The 20,284-nt window shown below is 51.3% G+C and overlaps 8 protein-coding genes across 8 annotated transcripts; 3 read left to right on the top strand and 5 right to left on the bottom strand.

The window, feature by feature from the left end:
- Positions 1 to 93: 93 nt before the first annotated feature.
- Positions 94 to 390, top strand: N7462_006556 (uncharacterized protein; the record flags this gene model as incomplete). Its single annotated transcript, XM_057078274.1, has 1 exon — positions 94 to 390. One exon carries the CDS (start codon positions 94 to 96, stop codon positions 388 to 390), a length of 297 nt encoding a protein of 98 aa, XP_056933854.1.
- A 3,343-nt stretch (positions 391 to 3,733) lies between these two features.
- On the bottom strand, positions 3,734 to 5,172 carry N7462_006555 (seipin co-factor family protein; the record flags this gene model as incomplete). The annotated part of the gene is made up of 2 exons (XM_057078273.1): positions 3,734 to 4,382; positions 5,123 to 5,172. 2 exons carry the CDS (start codon positions 5,170 to 5,172, stop codon positions 3,734 to 3,736), a joined length of 699 nt encoding a protein of 232 aa, XP_056933853.1.
- A 305-nt stretch (positions 5,173 to 5,477) lies between these two features.
- N7462_006554 (peptide alpha-N-acetyltransferase MAK3) lies at positions 5,478 to 6,156 on the bottom strand (the record flags this gene model as incomplete). The annotated part of the gene is made up of 2 exons (XM_057078272.1): positions 5,478 to 5,726; positions 5,806 to 6,156. 2 exons carry the CDS (start codon positions 6,154 to 6,156, stop codon positions 5,478 to 5,480), a joined length of 600 nt encoding a protein of 199 aa, XP_056933852.1.
- Positions 6,157 to 6,470: 314 nt separating this feature from the next.
- N7462_006553 (phospholipid:diacylglycerol acyltransferase) lies at positions 6,471 to 8,554 on the top strand (the record flags this gene model as incomplete). Its single annotated transcript, XM_057078271.1, has 3 exons — positions 6,471 to 6,794; positions 6,893 to 8,300; positions 8,409 to 8,554. The coding sequence occupies 3 exons, from the start codon at positions 6,471 to 6,473 to the stop codon at positions 8,552 to 8,554; spliced, it is 1,878 nt and encodes a 625-aa protein (XP_056933851.1).
- Positions 8,555 to 9,799: 1,245 nt separating this feature from the next.
- Positions 9,800 to 10,720, top strand: N7462_006552 (aromatic alcohol reductase; the record flags this gene model as incomplete). The annotated part of the gene is made up of 1 exon (XM_057078270.1): positions 9,800 to 10,720. The coding sequence occupies one exon, from the start codon at positions 9,800 to 9,802 to the stop codon at positions 10,718 to 10,720; it is 921 nt and encodes a 306-aa protein (XP_056933850.1).
- Positions 10,721 to 10,846: 126 nt separating this feature from the next.
- Positions 10,847 to 12,472, bottom strand: N7462_006551 (uncharacterized protein; the record flags this gene model as incomplete). The annotated part of the gene is made up of 1 exon (XM_057078269.1): positions 10,847 to 12,472. One exon carries the CDS (start codon positions 12,470 to 12,472, stop codon positions 10,847 to 10,849), a length of 1,626 nt encoding a protein of 541 aa, XP_056933849.1.
- Positions 12,473 to 15,179: 2,707 nt separating this feature from the next.
- Positions 15,180 to 16,637, bottom strand: N7462_006550 (phosphatase PAP2 family protein; the record flags this gene model as incomplete). The annotated part of the gene is made up of 2 exons (XM_057078268.1): positions 15,180 to 16,059; positions 16,219 to 16,637. The coding sequence occupies 2 exons, from the start codon at positions 16,635 to 16,637 to the stop codon at positions 15,180 to 15,182; spliced, it is 1,299 nt and encodes a 432-aa protein (XP_056933848.1).
- A 2,539-nt stretch (positions 16,638 to 19,176) lies between these two features.
- Positions 19,177 to 19,552, bottom strand: N7462_006549 (uncharacterized protein; the record flags this gene model as incomplete). The annotated part of the gene is made up of 2 exons (XM_057078267.1): positions 19,177 to 19,340; positions 19,393 to 19,552. The coding sequence occupies 2 exons, from the start codon at positions 19,550 to 19,552 to the stop codon at positions 19,177 to 19,179; spliced, it is 324 nt and encodes a 107-aa protein (XP_056933847.1).
- Positions 19,553 to 20,284: the final 732 nt, after the last annotated feature.

Genomic DNA, 20,284 nt, shown 5'->3' with positions numbered 1-20,284 from the left:
ATGGATATCTATATGCTGATGGCGATTCCTCTTCCAAGAGAGCCACATACCAGGAATAGCTCCGACTCTCCCCGCATCATCCTGACTCTCGTCATGACACAAGAGAAACGAGGAACGAGCCATCAATCTGACGACCAAATTCTCGGGAAAAATCCCTGGCGCGGCCAATCATCCGCCGCCCATCCAATCGCCAATCCCTCAGCTCTTCCCTATTCCAGTCAGGCCACGACGGCCCCAAGAACTGGAAAAACCGGAATCGCGACCGAGGCCATCAGAAGAGGGGGAGGGAAAGAGACCAACCTCGTTGACGTCAAGACCAACCGGGCCAACCCACCGGGCCACGACGCGAACAGCGGCGACTTCGTACGACCTGCGTCCGCAGGAGAGTGACACCTCGTTCGTGACTCGACGCGGTACCTGCATCCGAAGGGGGCCGCACTGACCGGGTGGAGACCACGGGGGCCAAGTTTGGGTAAAGTTAGCTTCCGACTCAGTCCACGAGACCTCCATGTGGACATTCCTCACGGCGGTTGGCGAGGCTGGGAAAGGATGGAGCACCACCTGGACCCCCTCTGGCCGTCTCTGGACTCCTGTGTACTCAGCCCGTCGTCCCTGAGGAGGAGGATAATCGGCACAGAGCTGTGCTCCATTCGATGCGGGAGTTTCAGATTGATGCTCGTCATAGATGAAGCCCGTCCCGCCCCATCACATCGTCGTGCCGATGGAACTATCAACCCGGCTGAGGGTAGACTCCGGATGAAAGCATGAAAGCACGAATCAGAGGCAATGGGCCAACCCTCCTGCCCAAATCGGTGGTAGAAAGCTCGCTCGTTGGTTTTCTTATCGCGCGGCTGGCACAGAGTTCAATGATGTCCCACAAAGTGCAGTGAGATCCATGCATGCCCTTCTTCTGGCCTCATCAATTGAGTCCCGTCCGGACTCTACGCGAAATACGGAGCACGTACAAAGTATCTCCATGCTCTACACTCCCCCCCTCCCCCCACCCACTCGACTCCATCGTCCAGGACTAGTCCTCTTGATTCAAGTCAAAAATAAATAAAAATATTAAATATCAAAAATAATCGAACAGCTCCACTTCTCCTCGCCCATCCACGGGACTTGGCTGCCTGCAGGTGCTGCAATCGTTCGACGCTATCAACGGGATGTCTCAGACGGCTCTCTCTCTTTCACAAATCTCGGGCGGACCCCGTCCGACGTTGCCAAACATTTCCATGCCACCCAAAAGCAGGCAACTTGCTATGTGCGCCATATAGTTGTCATGTCGTCAAGCATCAAGTCGTCGACTCTCGTCGGATCGTCTAGAATCCGCAGCCCCTCAACTGTCGGAGGCCGGATACTGAGCACTCCGTACTATTGTTCATGACACCATCCCTGCCATCTCTCCCTCCCCAACAGGCAAAGCGCAGGATTTGGTCGGTTTGTGAGCCAGTCGTCCGGCTTTGCACCAGGGCCTTGTCATGCCCCAAAATCTCAAATCACCGGGATCTCTGGGTGTCCATAGCTCGCCCCCGTTGATCCACCTTGACCAACCTTGTAGACTATACCACCCTCATTCTCTCTCTGGTCTCCCCCAAATTGAGGATCGGCGGGCACTGAACACGCCTTGCCTCTCGTTGCTTTTTCTCTCTCTCTCTCTCTCTCTCTCTCTCTCTCTCTCTCTCTCTCTTTCTCTCTCTTTTCTCTCTTTTCTTTTTTTTTTTCTGCTTTGATCCTCCCCCTCCTCTTTGCCTCTTTTGGTCCCACCCCAACCGAGCTAACCTGCATCGGTCCTGGTCAGTGCTGGACTTGCTCAGGGGTAAATGCGCACGAGAGTGGAGCCCAGTGGGACCCGGGATGGAGACTCGTTCCCTCTTCACACCATAAACTCTGGCGATGCTCTTGTCTTGCAGGACCTACCTCTCGTACTTACGGCTCCGGAGCGTCGCACGCCTCTCTGTGTCCTTTTGTCCTACCCGCCTTCTGGCCCCCTCCCGATGACTTAGTCTATTCGCGCGTACCTTTGTGCCATGCTCTGAGACATGCGCAGACATATGTACGGAGGTACCTACTTCAGGAATGGAAGGGGCGAGGGTCAGGGAATGCAACGGTACTGTAATCCCTCTGTCAATCAGCGCAGTGAGCGTTCGGCTGGGCCTAATTTTGTGGAGGGTGGAGAGTGATTTCCCGAGTCCGGAGTACGTCAACAGCGCGTGTCTAGAGTCTAATATTTTAGTGTCTGGGTGTCTATGAGTCTATTGCGGAGCATAGACGTCTCTCGCTTAGGGAAATGAGAGACGGGCCGTCCACTTGCCTCTGTACTCCGGACTTTCTGTGATGAGTGATCATGACCGTTTGCTTCCCAGTCCGACCCGATGAGGGAATTAGAGGTGCTCGAATCAGGCAACGGGGCGTTGATGTTGCATTAATCCGCATGATTTGCATTAATCTGAAGGAATTTAACGCTATACCCTGGCCGATCACCCACACGGGCCATCCTGCATCCCGCATCCCATCCCGTCCGTCATGAAACGCGCCAAGAGCCGTCGCAGATCCGTTGCAGCAGCTATATTCGATATCCTCTCCTCTCCCCTCCCCTCTCCCTTCTTTTCCTGGCCATGGATGGGAGAGGGGTGGGGGGAAAGGAAGGAAGGGAAGGGACGCCCTCGTTCCAAATCATCTGTAACGCCAGTGCTAAAAGAGTGATGGGTCCACAATATGCATGCATTAGCCCCGGATCCTCCAGGAATAAACCAGAATAGCCGTCTGCATCGACTTCTTATCTCGTCTCTGTGTGTGTTGACTGCGGCCCACAGTCTATATCTCCGTTGAGACCATCAGCGCAAGACAAAGTAAAACCGGCGCCCTAATCCCTCCCTCCCTCTCTCCCTCCCTCCCTCTCTCCCTCCCTCCACCCCCTCTCCCGACAACGGAGTAATTCAAATCATCCTCAAATCCCAATCTCACCATCCAATTTTCCAAATTTCCGAACCTTCCAACATGGAGACTTCATCCTACCCTCCCGTCCCCACTTTCTCCTGGCGGGAATCCCGTGATCGGCCGTGCTATCTACCGAGTTGGGGCGGGAAGTGAAGAAGATCGCCAGAGAAGTATATTTGCCCCCATCGAACCTTACTCTCCATCTTTTATTTTATTCTTTTTTTTTTTGGCGGGGAACGGGTCCATGCGGCATACTGTCTGTCTGTCGACTATCGGCCGACCGTGTGCTTGGCCTGTGCGGGCCCATTGAGGCATGGGAGCTGCAGAGAAGCTTGCATTACAAACCCCGTGTAGAGACGTAAATATATATACGTACATATGCATATGAGGAATGTTTGCTAGGTGGTTGGCGATGTTGAGTATCAGTATGCAGTTTAGAACACGTCCCCGTTCTCGCATGCATTCCAGACCCGGCTGCATCTGACATCTGCAAGAAGAGGCTGAGATGAGCATGCATGGTTTTGACTCGGACTGGCCAAGGATGGCAAATCCGGTCAGCTTACAGGTTCTATCTCAGTGAAGTACGGGTGTTCCGTCTTAAAACAAGAAAAGAGAGAGAGAGAGAGAAAAGAAAATCCCAACAATCTATAGGGAGAAATACAGCAATTCCATCCATCCACGTATACAGTAAACCAGAAAAGGGAATTAAATAGAAAGAAACGCCTCATGATATGACTGCTTTAATGCAGTATAACCCTCTTCCATAGACAGACTCAATTCTCATCCACCCTCAATATCAACTGTCCTTCTTTTCCTCTTCCGCCTTTTCCTCTTTCTCCTTTCCAGTTCCTCCCTCGCTTGCACCCTCGCCACTACCTTCTTCCTGCACCGCCGGCAACCAGAACCTCGAAAGCAATCCTCCCAAAAACGTCTGGTCCACCCATTTTACCAAGGCAAACGCAATCCACCCCCATCCCCACAGCGACACTCCCATCATACTCGACACCAACAACACCGGTCCCAGCACCAGCAGCGACAGCACAGCCCACAGCAGCAGCGACACCGCGGCAAACACAAACACCCCCGCCAGGAACACCAGCAGCGGCACCCCGCAGCATATCGCCTGGCAAACCACAAACGTGGCTGAGATCGGCCGGTCTGCCGCCGCCTGGAACAGCGCGCCCTGCCGCGCCGGCGGCAGGTACCGCTCCACCAGCCACTGCACCAACGCCTCGAACCGATCAAACGCCGTGGGGACCAGCCCGCCGAACCACTGGCGGATGCCGGTCCAGAGCGCGTTGAACGAGATCTCCGGCGGCGGGCCGTCGTCGTCCTTGCGGGGCGCGTCGTCGGAGGGGGAATTCGCCCGGCATGGCCGGGTCGGTGACCGACTTGGTCGTTTGGTGGACTTGCGCGACGGGATCTTGCGCGGCGGTGCGAGCGTGCTGTGTTGTGGTGGAGGCCAATTTGTTCACTTTTTTTTTTGGCGGGGAGGCCGCGGCCAAGGCCGCCGACGGGGTCGAGAGACATGTCGAAGGGGGAACGGCGGGAGGAAAGTTGATAGGTGATGTGAGGCAAGGGTCGTGGTCTGATTGCAAAAAGTATGAGGATTCTTTGCCTGGGTGCTTTCTTATTTTGGTTGTTTGATTTGTCGCGGGTGCGATGAAATCAGTGCGAAGCGATATAGATCTATATCAATCCGTGAGCCAGAGGGCCGATGACGTAGGGGGCGGCCGCGCAAACTGGTTGTAATATATTAAATCGGGGTGGGAACGAGTCGGTGCAACAGCGAAACAGGATCACGGTGGCCGATGTGGCTGATGCAATAGGGTTTTTGCAAGCCGGATTTGAGGGCAAAGCCACATTTTGAAGGGGGTAAACGTATGCGCGGTGATGATGATGATGGTGATGGTGATGATAATGATGCATAGAGCGGGTAGCTGCATTTAGGAGCTTCGAGCGGTTATTGGACCTATTTCTCGTTTACCTAGATCGAGTCAACTCTTCCCAGGATGAATTTAACGTGTGACGCTTGGCTTCTTTTGTGAATGGGATTGCGTCGAAGCTGAGAATATTGATATTCGATGTTTGGTGGTAACCGTACATCAGGAGGGTGGGAATAGCCGGTTTTGTGAAAGCTCGTGAACTCTGACTAATTGGTTACACCGAACATGGTACTGCGCACTAAGATGCACTTCGAGTAGCTGATTTATTAGCATTAGTCTGATTAAACATAGAGTTGCGATCAGTGAACTGCCCGTAGTCTCAAGTTACCCTTCACGAATACCGGTCGATCTCAAATACGGATCCTACCGATCTATTTCCCAGAGCAGACTCTCTGCCTAAACATCATCCTTATTTTCTCAGAAACAGAATAAAAAGTCGAAGCATTTATGTTGGATTCCACTGTCAGACCCAGACGCCAATTCCAGGTGCAAGTGCAAATCTATCTATTCCAGTCGTTTCCCATAAACAAGTCATTATCATGCTTTCACATCCTCATATAGGGACATGTAGTGCCACAAATCCGCAAGTATTCCTTATTGACCATTTCCTTGCGTAGTGGGAATAGGAGGAGGGTTCTGTAGTTCCGCGGGTCCTGGCTGAGGCGGACCGTAGGAATCAAACCCCGTTCGAATCGAGCCCACGCCGTCCTTGAGATAGAGCACAAGCCGATAGGCCGAGTTGCCATTGAGGTAGTAGCGGTGTAGACGCTTGCTGCGGAGGAAGCCTAACCGCTCGTATAGCTTCATAGCAGCCGTGTTGGTCATTTCGGTTTCGAGAACGATCTGGTAGGCAACACGACACAATCAGCTAAAAAAACAATACTTCCAAAGACACAATTGCTACCATGCAAGCTGAACATACCTCATCGGCCTCTCGCTCAATCATTGCATCAATCGCCATGCGCACCAGCCTGGTTGCGATGCCACGACCCCGGTATTCTTCGCGCACGGCCAGCATGGCGATATACCCTCGTAGAGGGCCGCCGCGATGGAGCTCCAGCTTCGAGACCACGACTCCGACCATCTCGTCCTTCTCGTCCATCGCAAGAAAGCAGAGGTCACCCCATTGGTATAAGAAGTATCGGTAGACGTAGATGCTGTAAGGCTCGGAGAGGTCCTTGGCGATCAGCTGGCGCATGGCCGCGACGTACTCATTTTCGCGGGAGCTATCGTAGCGCACGTAATGCAGATCAGAGGGGGCATCTTGGCTCATTGCTGCGGCGTCATTGACAAAGGATAATACGGGAGGGAGGAGTTGTTGAAGTGGTGGTGTGGATTGGAGAACAGAAGGTAAGACAAGGTTCAAGTCGGCGGGCGGAACACCAGGAAGTTAACTTGACTCCGATTGCCATGTGACGCCGATCCGCCCGTAACGTTTGCGCAGGTACACATTCCTTTTGTTGCTTGCCTGGTGTTCGTGCTCCTTTTTTCTTTCCTTTTTCCAATCCATGACGGACACCCCCTTAGACATACATCTCAGGTTGGTCTAGAAATATCTGCCCTCTGCCCCCTACCTGAGCGGTCGCGATGTTGCGCCGCCGCACGGCCAAGGACGACACCCCCTCGTCCCGCGACGACAACAACACCCGACTATCCCCGTCTCCAAAAGAAGAGGACCGACTCCGTGCTGAGTTCGATGGCGCCAAGGTCAAACAGCTGGTCATCCGCCCACGGAGCAAACGCCGCAATGGATTGATCTTCGTGCTGGGTGGGCTTTTCGGTGTTTTTGTTGCCCTGTTCTTCGCGAACCAGCAGGAGGTTATCTCCTTGGAGTCTTTGCTGGATCTGAACCTCGACTCGCTGATTGATGCCATACCCCAAGGAATTGTACGAGATGCCAAAGAATTCTCGGTATGGGTTTTCTTTATTCTTTATCTGGATCTCATTGCTTCCAAATCCCCGTCTATTGAACTGGTCCAGTCTACTGACTTGTCTCGGGATTATTCTAGCAACACGAACGCGATGCCGTCAGTTACGACTCCTTCTCTGTGGGGCTTCACCTTCAATCGCAGGGCGTTGAGGCAAAACATCCCGTGGTGATGATCCCAGGCGTCATCTCAACAGGCCTTGAGAGCTGGGGAACCGGGGCCAATTCGCGACAATACTTCCGCCGACGACTATGGGGCAGCTGGACCATGATGCGAGCACTGGTTATGGACAAGGCCGAGTGGAAGAATCATATTATGCTCGACCGTGAGACTGGTCTGGACCCGCCCGGTATTAAGCTACGCGCAGCCCAGGGATTCGATGCAACGGACTTTTTCATCACCGGTTATTGGATTTGGAACAAGATTCTGGAGAACTTGGCCACGATTGGCTATGATCCGACCAATGCGTTCACAGCAGCTTATGACTGGCGATTGTCCTACCTGAATCTCGAGACCCGCGATAAATACTTCAGCCGACTCAAGTCATATATCGAGACGGCGGTGGAGGTACAAGGCGAGAAGATCACGCTGGCATCGCATAGCATGGGCTCGCAGGTAGTCTTGTACTTCTTCAAGTGGGTGGAAAGTGATGAACATGGCAAGGGCGGAAAGGACTGGGTCAACAAGCACGTTGACTCATGGGTAAACATCAGTGGATGCATGCTCGGTGCTGTCAAGGGATTGACGGCCGTGCTGTCCGGCGAAATGCGTGATACTGCACAGCTGAATGCATTTGCCGTCTATGGCCTGGAGAAATTCTTATCGAAGGAAGAGCGCGCAGAGATCTTCCGTGCCATGCCAGGCATCTCCAGCATGCTTCCCAAAGGTGGCGAAGCCGTCTGGGGCAATTCCACATGGGCACCCGATGACCAACCTGGGCAGGTGGTGAGTTTCGGCAACTTGCTCAACTTCCGTGAGACGAACTCGTCATGGACACAGCGCAATCTCACCACCTCCGAGAGTCTGCAATACCTGCTGAACCAGAGCGAGGATTGGTACAGCAACCAGGTGTTAGGCAGCTACTCCCATGGTGTCGCGCATACCAAGGCCGAGGTTGAGGCAAATGAGAAGGATCCACGCAAGTGGCTCAACCCGCTGGAGGCAAGACTACCGCATGCCCCTGACATGAAGATCTATTGCTTCTATGGTGTCGGAAAACCCACTGAGCGTAGCTACTTCTACCAAGAGGAGCTTGATCCGCTTGTCAATCTGAATGTCAGCATTGATACTACCGTCACTATTAATGAGAACATCGACCATGGTGTCGTGATGGGAGAAGGTGATGGCACCGTCAATCTGCTTAGTACGGGTTACATGTGCGCCAAGGGGTGGCATATTAAGCGGTATAACCCTGCTGGCTCGAAGATTAAGGTATTCGAGATGCCTCATGAGCCTGATCGATTTTCACCTCGAGGCGGTCCCAACACTGGTATGTTTATATCTAGTTTTCCTTTCTTCACTACGCCCTATAACGCCCATCAACTCTGATCAATTGAGGTTCCATTCTTTTCAATTTTTTAATCTAACATTAAACCAGGGGACCATGTCGATATTCTCGGGCGCGCCTCCTTGAACGACCTCATCCTCCGAGTGGCCGGCGGAAAAGGTGACGATATTGAAGATACCTTCGTCTCAAATATCCGCGAGTATGCGGAGCGTGTACAGATCTTTGACGACGAATAGACTTTTAACGAAATTTCTGGATATGAGAAGAGACAGGCGCCCTGGCTGATTTTTGTGTGTTCTGCTTGTTTCCCATTTTGTCTGTTTCCCTCTCCAATGTACACACATGCACACAATTCTCATCAATCCTTGGATCATGTCCGCAGTTCTGCTTATGGAAAAAACTTCTAGATGGACGGATCCTTTGTGGCTGGATTGCGGTATAGCTATATTTGGGCGGCATGCGGTGTTCTCTCCTGTATTTGGGTGCTTTTTTTCCTTTTTCCTTTTCCGGCGGGCGCTTGTACGAACGAAGATTAGTGGTCAATGTAGGAGACTTATTTTCGGTTGCTCAAGCCTTCATTTCCAAGGGCACAAATTAATCAACCTGGGACATATGATTTCGTTATTATATACCACATTTTGTAAACAGTGCCTCCGCACCCTTGCTCACTTCTTGCAAATCAATTCCCATTAGGCGCATCGCCTCATTCCCGAAGCCGCATCGGGAACTTGCTTGAAAGTTTAAACCGAGGGTAAGGGCCATGGCTGGCGGAGCCAGGGTGGAGATTAAGAAAGTCGGCAATCGCACACTGAAGTAGAGACGAGAGGTAATTTGATGACCTTCTGAAGAATGTGTCAATTAATTCTTGTCTTTCGATAGATAGAAGGCAGCATTGCCTGGGTGAGTATAGACTTCATGTATGCAGTCTCTAGACCAGAGGGAAGAAATTTGTGCTCGAAGTTTCATAGTCAAGCATGCTTCATTCCAATTACCCCATATGCGAGAGCTACAATAATCGCACCATTAATTGAATATTTGAGCAAAGAATTCAGAATGACAGACTCGGAATAAGAATCGGAATAGTGGCTTCAATTGATGGCTGAAAATGAAAGAATGGGATGGAGACTTGGACAAACAATTAATGTGAGACATGGGACCTGGCAGCTAAAGATTTAATGGTAACTCATGGAAAGTTAACACGGGGCATAGGAAACTCATGTATAAGCTCTGGCTCAACATCGACTAGACTTTAAGCTTAGTATATGCAAACAATGACCACAATTGACAGAGTACCACTCCTTATACCACACGGTCACGTGATTTTACCAAACTGCCTGTGGTTGGACCCTGTGCGCCCTTGCAGTAGCGGAGATCTACAGCAATTTGACGAAGCATGATTGGCCCTGTATATCGGCATTGACATATTTTTCCCTTTTCTTGATGTCCCGCTAGACTCTCAACCTCTCTCATTGCGTCTGAACATGTCTATTAAAACCGTTGCCATCGCAGGAGGCTCAGGCTCACTGGGAGGCCCTATCATCAAAGATCTCGTCTCATCTGGATTCGAAGTTACAGCGCTGATCCGGCTTGAATCCGCAAGCAAACCCACATCTTTCCCTTCCGCCGTCAAGCAAGTGACCGTGGACTATGAATCCCATGACAGCTTAGTTTCCGCTCTGCAAGGCATTGACGCCGTGGTTTCACTTCTCAATGGGCGTGGACTCGACTTCCAGCCTGCCATTTTGGATGCATGTATCGAGGCTGGCGTATCCCGCTTCCTGCCTAGCGAGTTTGGCGCCAACACGGATGTCCCGCGCACAGCCGGGATCCCAATTTTCCAGGGTAAAGTGGCATTTCAAGAGTCGTTGAAGGAAAAGGTGGCCCAGCACCCAGGGCTATCGTATTCGTTAATTTTTCACGGTCCACTTTTTGACTTCTGCCTGGCTGGAGGCTTGTTTTGCGATAATCAAAATAAGCATATGGTCCTCTATGACGGTGGAAACAACCGGTTCTCGACGACCTGTTTATCTGACCTCGGAACGGTGGTCGTCGGCGTACTCACACACCCGGAAGAGACGAAGAATCGGGTCATTTGCGTGGAAGGTGCCAATCTGACTCAAAGGGAGCTCCTGGCTATTATTGAAAAGGTTACGGGGACTAAATGGACGACGGAAGATGCGAAAATTATCGACCTGGAGAAGGCCATGCAAGCCGAGCTTGCGCGGGAAGAGCCAAACCCAGCTGTCTTCATTCCGGGATTTTTGAAGGTTTATATCTATGGCGGGCCAGCTTATGGTCCAAATCTGCGTGAGAGCGCGCCAACAATCGATAATGATATCGTTGGCTTAAGGGCCTATACGCAGGAGAAGTTGGAGGAGAAGATCAAGGCTATACTTGGTTAAAAGGGCACTAGAACTATATACTATACTCGTTGATGATCTGTCAATTATTCTCAATACAAAAGGGGTTGGGTTGTGCTATCGCAAGAATTAGCAGAAGCTTGTTGATTTAAGCCTGATCCGAACTGTTCACAGAATAGGGTCAAACCCGGCTCTGATGAAAGATTCAATAATAGCGGTGTTGCGCTTCTCAAACGCTTTGCGTAGGGCTGCTTCATGGCAGGATTTGCCTTTTTGAAGCTTGATACCCATATGTTGTACCACAAGCTGGAAAATCTCTGCTCCCCCGAGGACAGCACATTCCAGAATATTGCGATCATTTCCTGTTTGAGGAGTAAGAATATCCCTTTTGATCAAAAGGCGAACGATATCTGTGGGTGATTTGGATGTCGATGAATCAATCGCTATCTCAAAGAGAGTGCGAGGCTGGCGAGGGAATGGATTTGCGCCTCGATCGAGTAGCAATTCGATAATCTCGGTATGGCCGCCCTCAGCTGCTGCAAATATTGGTGGCCAATAGCCGTCTTGAGTCTGTTTGTCTCGAACAACCCCCTTTGGATCTGCTCCGTAATCAAGCAGCAAATTTACTAGCTTGATATTACCAAGTCGTATGGCAATGCACATGCAAGAGCTGAGATGGTCTTTCCACTCGACACAATCGACTTTTGGACGTTTTGAGACTGGGTCCGCATCCAACAGAAGCTTCGTCAATGAATACGCACCACCGCGGATGGCACCAACCATGAGAGACACAAGAGGGCGCAAATTGTGACCATTCAAAATACCATTCAAATCGAATTTTCCCATCAAGAACTCAGCATCCTGAGGATTTAGGCCTATTGCTCGGCTAATTGCATGCAAAGGGTCCTCGTCGTGAATATGCTCAAGAACGTGCCACCATCTATCAGCAGGACTTTCGAGCTCAACACCTTGCTCAAAAAGGAATTTAACAAGCGGCATATTGTTTAAACGAAGAGCATCCAACAGCGCCCAGTGATATATGTTTTTGGCACCAGAAATTGGGTTGCAGGGAGCGAAAAAGATTGGCTCCGCCCCCTTGTCAATGAACATTTGAAGGATATTGAAATCACGGCCCGCAGCAATCCTCCACGCGGATTTTTCGTAAAGGTGGGATGTTCGAAAGTCAGGAGTATGAGGATTGCATCCACGATCAAGGAGAATTTTGACCAGTCCTACCTGGTGTCTTTCTGTCGCCATAGACAAAGGCTGCTGGATATTGACTTCTTCTTGCCTGCTAAACTCTAGCTCAACTCCATGATCAATCAAGATTCTTACAACTGATTCGTGACCACGTTCAATTGCTTTCGTTAAAGGGTTGCCAAATCTATTTCCCCGTAAAGACGAAGCGAACCCTATGGGAGGATTTGGGTCGACGCCATGCTCAAGAAAGGCTTGCACAGCTTTGGGGTGCCCCTTCTCTGCTGCAAGGATAATCGGATGCCATTCAAAATTACGAGGAACTGGAATGTCAATTCCGGCTTGAAGTAGCTTGCGAACACTCAACTCCTTCCCATTTACAGCAGCCCAGCGAAGCGCTTTGTGTTCTGGGTGCACTGATTTTGACCGGAAAATGTGGCGGAGATTTGAGTTGAGTTGCTTAGTAGCAAGCTCATATAGACAATGGTTAGTTTGTGAAAGTGCACAGAGGTCAATGCTGTGACTAAGATGTTTAATTATTTCGCATAAGATTTCATTCGGGAGCTCGGTAAGGTGTGTCACTGTTGATCTCCCCATTTCAATAGTTTGGTTGCCAAGGTTGAGAATGAACGTGGTTAGCCAGTAACTTCACCGCCATCCTTGGCGGGAAATCTCAGGACAGGATTATTCAGCGAACATCGTCGCTCACTGAGCCTTCGATAAGCCGCTACTCCTGCCACGAGTGAGTTGAAGCCAGTCTACAGAGATCACCAGATTCTAGATCAAAGTCCAGCGCAGGGGCAAGCATCTTTATTCAATGAATCTCACTGCGTTTCTAGAAAGATACTCGTGCACCTGGAGAGAGTCTAGTTTCTAGAGCGGTCCTTCCTGGGATGACTAGACGCATAGCGATTTAGAAGGGCTATTTTCGCTGGGAGAGGCCATCACAGAACAAGTTGATGAACAAGGCGGAAAATGGCATGCACTATCCGATGTAAGAAAGAAAATGCTCAACATACTGAACCATGATCAGAACTCCTCAGCTGCGTCTCGTCGGCGATTTGATGAATATCACCGATCATAGGGACATGGTGAACGCATGGCGCGTGGATGCTTCTAGAACTTCCTCTTGAAAAGGGCCATGCTACTTTCACTATTACCTGTTTCCCATAACACAGCTACCTACAGATCAAGGGGGTCTGTTCAGAACTTCCGCGTTGCAGACACACTTAGATCTTGAAATGCTATCAGAGATCCCGCGATATGGATCTGAATAGATTCTGATTACCAGGCATGTTGATAATATTCCATACACGAAGCTATCAAACAGAGCGATTAAAGCATTATTTGTTTAAACGAGAGTCCGGAGAAATATATATACGTATGACCATATACAATTCCCTACGCATGTCAACATAAGGAAATCAGATACAAATATATCAAACTAAAGTGAATCAAACCCTGCACAAAACATATGTATGAAATGAATACCTCCAGCTCCATCCTCACAGAAAGAAGTCTATTCTACGCCCCTGCCCCTATCATATTGCAAACCCAACAATGATGCTTATGTCTGCTAGTAACAATACCGAATACACTAAGACGAAGTTATAGGCTGGAATACAGTTTCACTAATGCAGCACAAAAATGTGCACAAACACGAGCGTGATAGCTGTGAAGCTCGGGGAGGCACATGCGCTGTAAAGGTCCGTGGAATCGACCCGCACGAGGCCGGGCCAGTGAGAGACGAGGATGGGGAGGGGGGATCTACTCGAGGCGGGGGTGGGGTGGGTGAGGATTTGCGTTCATGAGCGATCTGCGCTAGGGACGGGCGGGGGTTAGAATTAGGGAAGGGATTAACGGGGTTTTGTCGGTGTGGTAAGGAGAGGGAAATGTGTGCCGTAAGAGAAATACAGGGTTGATTTTGCCTTTGGGATGTTGACGATCGTACCGAGAATCAAGAATACTACGAGAAAAACGAAGAAAAGGGAAAGCAGGACAGTGATAGTAATGTACAATTCTTCATAACTTCATCTAGGGATTAAGAATAATGCTAACGATAGCCCCAAAGCCACGGGTCTTGCATCCCTGGATGACCCGACTAGGAGTCCACAAGCACCCGCGACTACCACCACAACACCACTCCTCATGCCACCCTATTCTCTAGGACGAGACGACAAATAACGAGACAATTAGACATTAAGAGTCACACATTAGGTCGCGGGGTTGGAGATTGTGGTGTATCGGTGTCAGGGCATGTTCCCAATTGATGGAAATCGTGCTTCATTCCCGATATAGCCAGAAGCGAAGATTATAGCCGTCAAGAATCAAGGCCGGAAAAGTAGACGGGCTCCGTCGAAAATCCCACACTGCTTTTCCTCCCAGTTACTTCAGGAGCCTCACGCCAGAGAGAGTCCCCTAGGCTCGATACGTATTGATCATTGCCCAGGGGGGTCCAGGCATGTCCTGTTACCTCCCACCTGCCAGGGCGAGTCGTCTTCCGTAGAAGCGATGGTCGCCAATTGCCAACGCCGGTATATCACCTCCCAGCGGCGAAGGCACCAAAACGAGGGTTGGTCTGTCCCTTCTCTATGTGCCGATGCAAAAATGTGCTCGAAGCAGCCAATATTCAACAAAAAGATTCTAATGCACAGCGAGTGATAGTGCAAAGCAAGAGGCGCCGTATTTTTTTTGAGTCCCCATAACCGTTTCCCAAAAGTCCCAGGCGCCAGTTCGTAAGCGATCGACACGAATGATAAAAGTTTATGCAGCTGAACGAGCCCGAAGCGAAAGATGAAGAAATGTGGCTCGTCCAGGGAAGAATGGTCATAGCGAAAGACATGGGTGAGAATGGAAGAATAAAAAGGGCGGACTGTCTCCAAGGGCAAAAAAAGGGTAGAGAGACAGATCCGAATCTGTACAAGCGAATGTTTCCCAACAGTAGTGATGCGAGCAGATTTGCAATCGCAAAAGCCCAAGCAGGTAAGACAGGGCCCACCACCGGAATTAATATTATAGACGGAAGAAGCCGTTTCTCCAAAGCGGAGAATTAGGCAAGGCATGTACAGCCAGAAAGTGATTGCATGACCTTCGGCATGAGGCGGATCAGGAGCTGCACACACCGGGGGTTTCAATACAGGGAATTAAAAGCCGTAGGTGTCGAAAATGGCTTGATGCAAATAATCGATGGTCCCAACATTGGTCGTCAAAGTTGTTAAAAACGCCGTCCCGAAAGTGAAAAAAGTAGATGCAAATAATAATGAACAGAGTCGAAAACGGTATATGCATATCGAGCAGGCTGTGTTCAACGGCCCGCCTCGAGGTCGTGATTCGAGGTCAGAGTCTCGCTCTCCCAGGTGTAGTGGTCATCGACGGGGCTCAGCGAACCAGAGGAGACGGAAGACGAAGAGCCCACAGTCCACTCATCACTGTCGAGGTTGAAGTCGCCTTCCAGGCTGGCGAGGTCGTAACCGAATTCACGAGAGGCGTCACCGATCTCAACGTAATCGTAGTCCCAGCGAAACATCTTGTCGGCCTGAATGCGCGGCAGGAACCGAGTCTTCGCAAAGTAGAATGCCACGGTGGCGAGCAGACCACCGCAGACCAGATCCACAGCGTAATGGTGAGACAGATACATGGTAGCCCACCACATCCAGAGAGTGTAGGTAACCCAGAGAAACTTCAGCCGTGGGAAGACATGGCTCATGAACAGAGCAGCGAGGGTTGAATCGGCGGCATGGAGCGAAGGGAACGCGCCAAAGACTACGGGCGACTGCTTGAAGCCGGAGGTGTAGAGGTCGATTCCGAGCAATTTGTCAATGCGAGCCAGACCGGCCGGGTTACCCTGCATCGAGTAATCCGCCGGAGCAAGCCCGTACAGGTTCTCGTACCACGGAGGGGAGCAGGGGAAGACCAATTGCACGGTGACCGCCAACATGCTGATATATCCGAGAGTTCGGGCGAATAGGGGGGTGGTGCCCGGGGGACCGAAAATGAAGAGGATTAGGGAGACGACGAAGGGAGCACCATAGTGGCAAAGACCATAGGGGATCCACGCCAAAACATCAAGCACCACATTCTGATGGGCGGAAAGGATGTTGCTGATGTTGGCACCGTAGAGAATGTTCTCCATGGCGGGCAACACCCGCACCCAAATGGCCGGCCGCCAGTCGCTCGGGACGAACCTATGGGAAAATGTGCGTCAGAGCATGATTCAATCTTGCGAAATGCGGCGAAAAGCAATCACGGTGGTCTGCTAGAGCCACCGGAAGCGCATTCCGTTCGCCGTTCCCGCGCGGGAGGCGACAGACCCAGAGAACGAACAAGGGTAAGGGAACACTTACTGGCAGGCATAGAAGAAGATGAGCCACCCGGCAATAGGCAAGAAAGGGAGGAAGAATTGACGCGTGATCGGCAGAAGCAGCGAGAACAGGAGCAAGGTGGCGATGCTGGTCTTCGCCAACGGGCCCGGAGATTGAATGACCGTTAAAGAGAAGATGCCGAGGATCACGAGGAGCAGATACTGGAAGTCATACAGCGTCCACCGATGAGACTGGAGCGACCGGAGAGTGTCGACGGGCGAGAAGGAGGTCTGGAGCGTTGAGATAGAGGAGGTCGGTGACAGGCGACTCCGAAGCTTGGAACGGATCTTGCGACGCATCCGATGAGGGACGAGCATCTGAAAGGAGCGCCATGGCATTTGGATCTGGAGCTTGCCGAACTGGTTCTGCGTCCGATCTTTCCATGACGGAAAGGTAGTCATCTTCGCGGCGCGAGTCTCCTTTGACAGGAGGGAGACTCCCGATCACTCGAGTCGAGGGGGGATTGTTGGGGAGGAGAGGAGAAGCGGGAGGCGTCGAGGGATACCGCGGGATGAGGCGGAAGGCGCAGGAAGGGCGATGACAAAAGCTCAAGGTGGGCAGACCGGCATGAGAGAGTATTAGGGTCGAGAAGGAGACGAGGAGACCGGTCTGGATGCAAGGCACAGGGCCGTTAGGGGGGAGGGGGAGGAGGAAGAGAAGTTGGAGCGATGATCCAAGGTTTGGTGAGAGGGGGGAGTAAGGATTATGAAGGGCAGGAGGTACGGGTATGGAATGGCCTGGGCGGTATTGGTATTACGGCTGGGGTTTGGGTTTCAAGTTTCGGGGCCCTTTTGGGGCTTTTTTTTGGGCGGAAAGTCCATGGCGTCACTAGTCCGTTTCTGTCTCGGGGGCCAAGCCTGGACTATGGATTCACCGTCCGATCCGATTTACGACCCTCAGGGTCTGGAGCGAGGATTCGCAAGGCCCAAGAAGAATGGCTCTAGTGAGCCAACGCACCTGTCCGGGAGTTCACGTCGAGAGTCTTTCGTGTTGCTTGATCTATAGCAGACAGGCAGTATTCAATACGGGGTCCGACTGTGCCGGGCGGATGCGGCGGAACGGAGGTCACGGAGGCCGATCGGGCTGATGCATGAGAGATCACAATACTGGTCGGAGATTACAGGCCTTCAAGATCCGAATGGGCTCGTTGTGCAGCAGGGTCTGTATTCTGTATACTGCACCCTCTCAGGACTACAGGGCACCACGATAACGAGGTCGAGGTCGGGGTCTTCCTCGGTCCCCCGAGCTGATACGACTCGATGTCACTGTTTCTATAGTTATCACGTTTGTTTCTGGACTGTTAGGGATGATGTGGGAGTATACCAGAATGGCACTCCCCTATAATAACGAGAAGTCCTCGGCACCGGTTAAGTCCCGACCTTGAAGACCCAATATCCAAACTAATGCATATCAGAAGACCAAAGGGTAAAAAAAAATAATCAGCAAACTATACGAGCATAAAAATGATCTGCGCCACAGGCATAAAAAGCGCCGTAAGGGAAGAAAAAAAAAAAAAAAAAAGCTGCTAAGTGAATAATACCGGCCCATCCAGCCCGTATGTGACCGTACGCCGTACGGGTTGGGAACGCAAATTTTCAATATCAGAATCGCAGCATCCAATCAATCGCAGGAATCCCATATCCGCGACCGATTGGCCCACTTCTCCCCTTCCCGCCCCATCGTTCAATTTGCGGCCAACGAGCGCTGCGCTCCTGTCAGGCCCAATTTCGCTTAATCCACCAACGGGAGAGTCCGCAAAGGACAGGCTGAGAAAAGGCCCGTTAGTAACAAGGCTGACTGGACCCAGGGGAAAACTTCCTCACAAGTTGCGTGGCTGAACCAAGGGCGGCCCCCCCGAAATGCCGCAAAACGAATACGCGGGTACCTGGTTCTGGTGATCGCGGGGGAAGACCGCTTTTATTTTTATTTTTTTATGTCTTTTTGACACTGGACGATCACGACCCTGCTCGCGTGGGAAGATACTGGTCTCGAGAACTGTTAAAAAAATGGTTGAGCCAGTCGTGTATCATCCGGAAAGATGATCTCCCCAGCCACTGCAGAACGGGGATGTATAGCGCTCTGTTTGCCTTTTTCCGAGGGAGATTGACAGCGCCTAAACCCAGGTGAGCATAGCTCCCATCGAACTACTGCATGTCCTCAACCAACTAGCAGCTGCGGGCGGACCAAAGGTAAAATCAATAGAGAGCAACTGCTCAGGAGACCAGCTCTATTGTTACTGCACAGGATGCGTTCTCCAACGATGACTGTATTCTCGTTCTGAGCGTTTGGGCGGGGATTGCGGCACAGACCCTCAAACTATCTATAGATATCCATCTCCATACACAGTCTATCCACACACCCTGTCATACAGAACTATACTGCGAAATGAGGATGTGCAGGTCCGGCGCTTAGCGTCTCAGTAGGGGATCCCAGCCCCCTCGACTTTTCTTCGGCCCCTCCCCCCTGACTAGAGTCGGAATAATTCCTATAGCTCATCGCTGGGCTTAGCGCAGGTTTCCACTCCCCTTGGTGGACCATCATTCCCATCCAAAATTCCCATCAAAAAGCTCACAGGCCTTCCGAGCCGGCAATGAAGGGGCATGGGCTGTGTTCGCCGTAGGACTATCATGGTTTAGGTTGCCGCCCCCCCAGTTTCAGAATCGCCGTGTCGCGCGGGCCGCCAATCACCGAGGGTCAAAGCTCCTCGGTACCTGGATGCCAATAAGATGGCGGACAGGGTAACTAGTAAATACATACATACATAGTCTGATATTTACAAGGGGGATCTCGGGCGTGCTGGGCTGGTTCTCGCATGCGACCTATCAGACATGGCCTAGGTTAGCACAACGTCCTTGTTCAGAGAGTCGTTTACATCCACACCGTTCTTGCCGGTGCTATCAAATGCGACCGTTGTTTGCATTTCCCCTATCCTCACTTCGATCAGACCTGCAGGTCAGGAGACGATACCACATCAGGTCTGCGAGCCGAGGCTGCTTCTTCAAGTTGCGGGAGTTTGGCAAACTGCCTCTCGAGGACGTGTCGGGGCTTCCGGGGATCGATGCCATCTGCTTGTATGAAGGAGACCGTAAGCCAAAATGAACGCACTGCATAAGAAAAGCAGTTGGCGCCAACGCCTCCATCCGGGGTGGGCCTCACCTATCGTCTTTCGGGCACCCAGCCAACAGACCAGCGTGTACAAGGCCAGCACATGGGAAAACACCACCAGGACGGCCATCTTCTCGGTGAGAGTGGCATCCAAGGTCGTCGCCTTCCGGGTCCAGAGGAGCGTATAGAGCGTTTCTGGGATAGGCGCCATGGTCGCGTTGCTCGGTGAAGTGATTGAGATGTGATCTGAGGTCGAGTACTTTCCTCACGATATATCAGTCGCCGGGATACTGGAACTTGGGGGAGCTCGAGCCTGCCTCGGTGGTGGTTCCCCGTCGCCGCTGCCTTTTCAAGAGCGGACATCCTTTAGAGTTCGGGATTCGAGAGCCCTGTAATAGGAAAAGTACTTAGAGTCTATAGATCTAGCGGTCGCCAGGTATATCTAGATGAGGAATTATGGAATCATTTTGGGTCTTCCATAGCTCCCAAGTATACCAAAGGAGCTCTCGGATGGCAGCAGATGGACGGATCCAAACCAAAAGGACTTCCCCCAAATTGAGAATCCTCTTCCATAACCAAACCAACACTCAACCCTCTTGAATACCGACCACCTCTGAAACAAGAGTTGAGGGCCGAAATAGAGAGCATAGACAGGCGTACTATAGATACGAAAGGTGCTATCATCCTCCATAGGGAGCCTGAAACTGCCTGCACGAGGCGACACGTATGACACATATGCCTCCCAACAGGATCCCAATGGGATCTTTCACAAAAGACATCAGGAAGAGACTCTCCAGCCAAACTTGTTTCAAGTCTCAACTGACACGCGCCCAAGCCCCAATCAGAAGGCCAGCCCGCCCTACCGCGCAAACATGCCAGCGCTTACCCGTCACAGTTGGAAAAAGAGAGCCCCGGTATTCTCCAGTATTGTGTATCCTGTGAA

The sequence above is a fragment of the Penicillium macrosclerotiorum genome (assembly GCF_028827735.1).
Source record: "Penicillium macrosclerotiorum strain IBT 26536 chromosome Unknown utg000006l_segment0_segment0, whole genome shotgun sequence".
NCBI classification, from domain to species: Eukaryota; Fungi; Ascomycota; class Eurotiomycetes; order Eurotiales; family Aspergillaceae; genus Penicillium; species Penicillium macrosclerotiorum.
The sequence above is the reverse complement of the archived record's forward strand: the minus strand, read 5'-3'. Positions and strand labels throughout refer to the sequence as shown.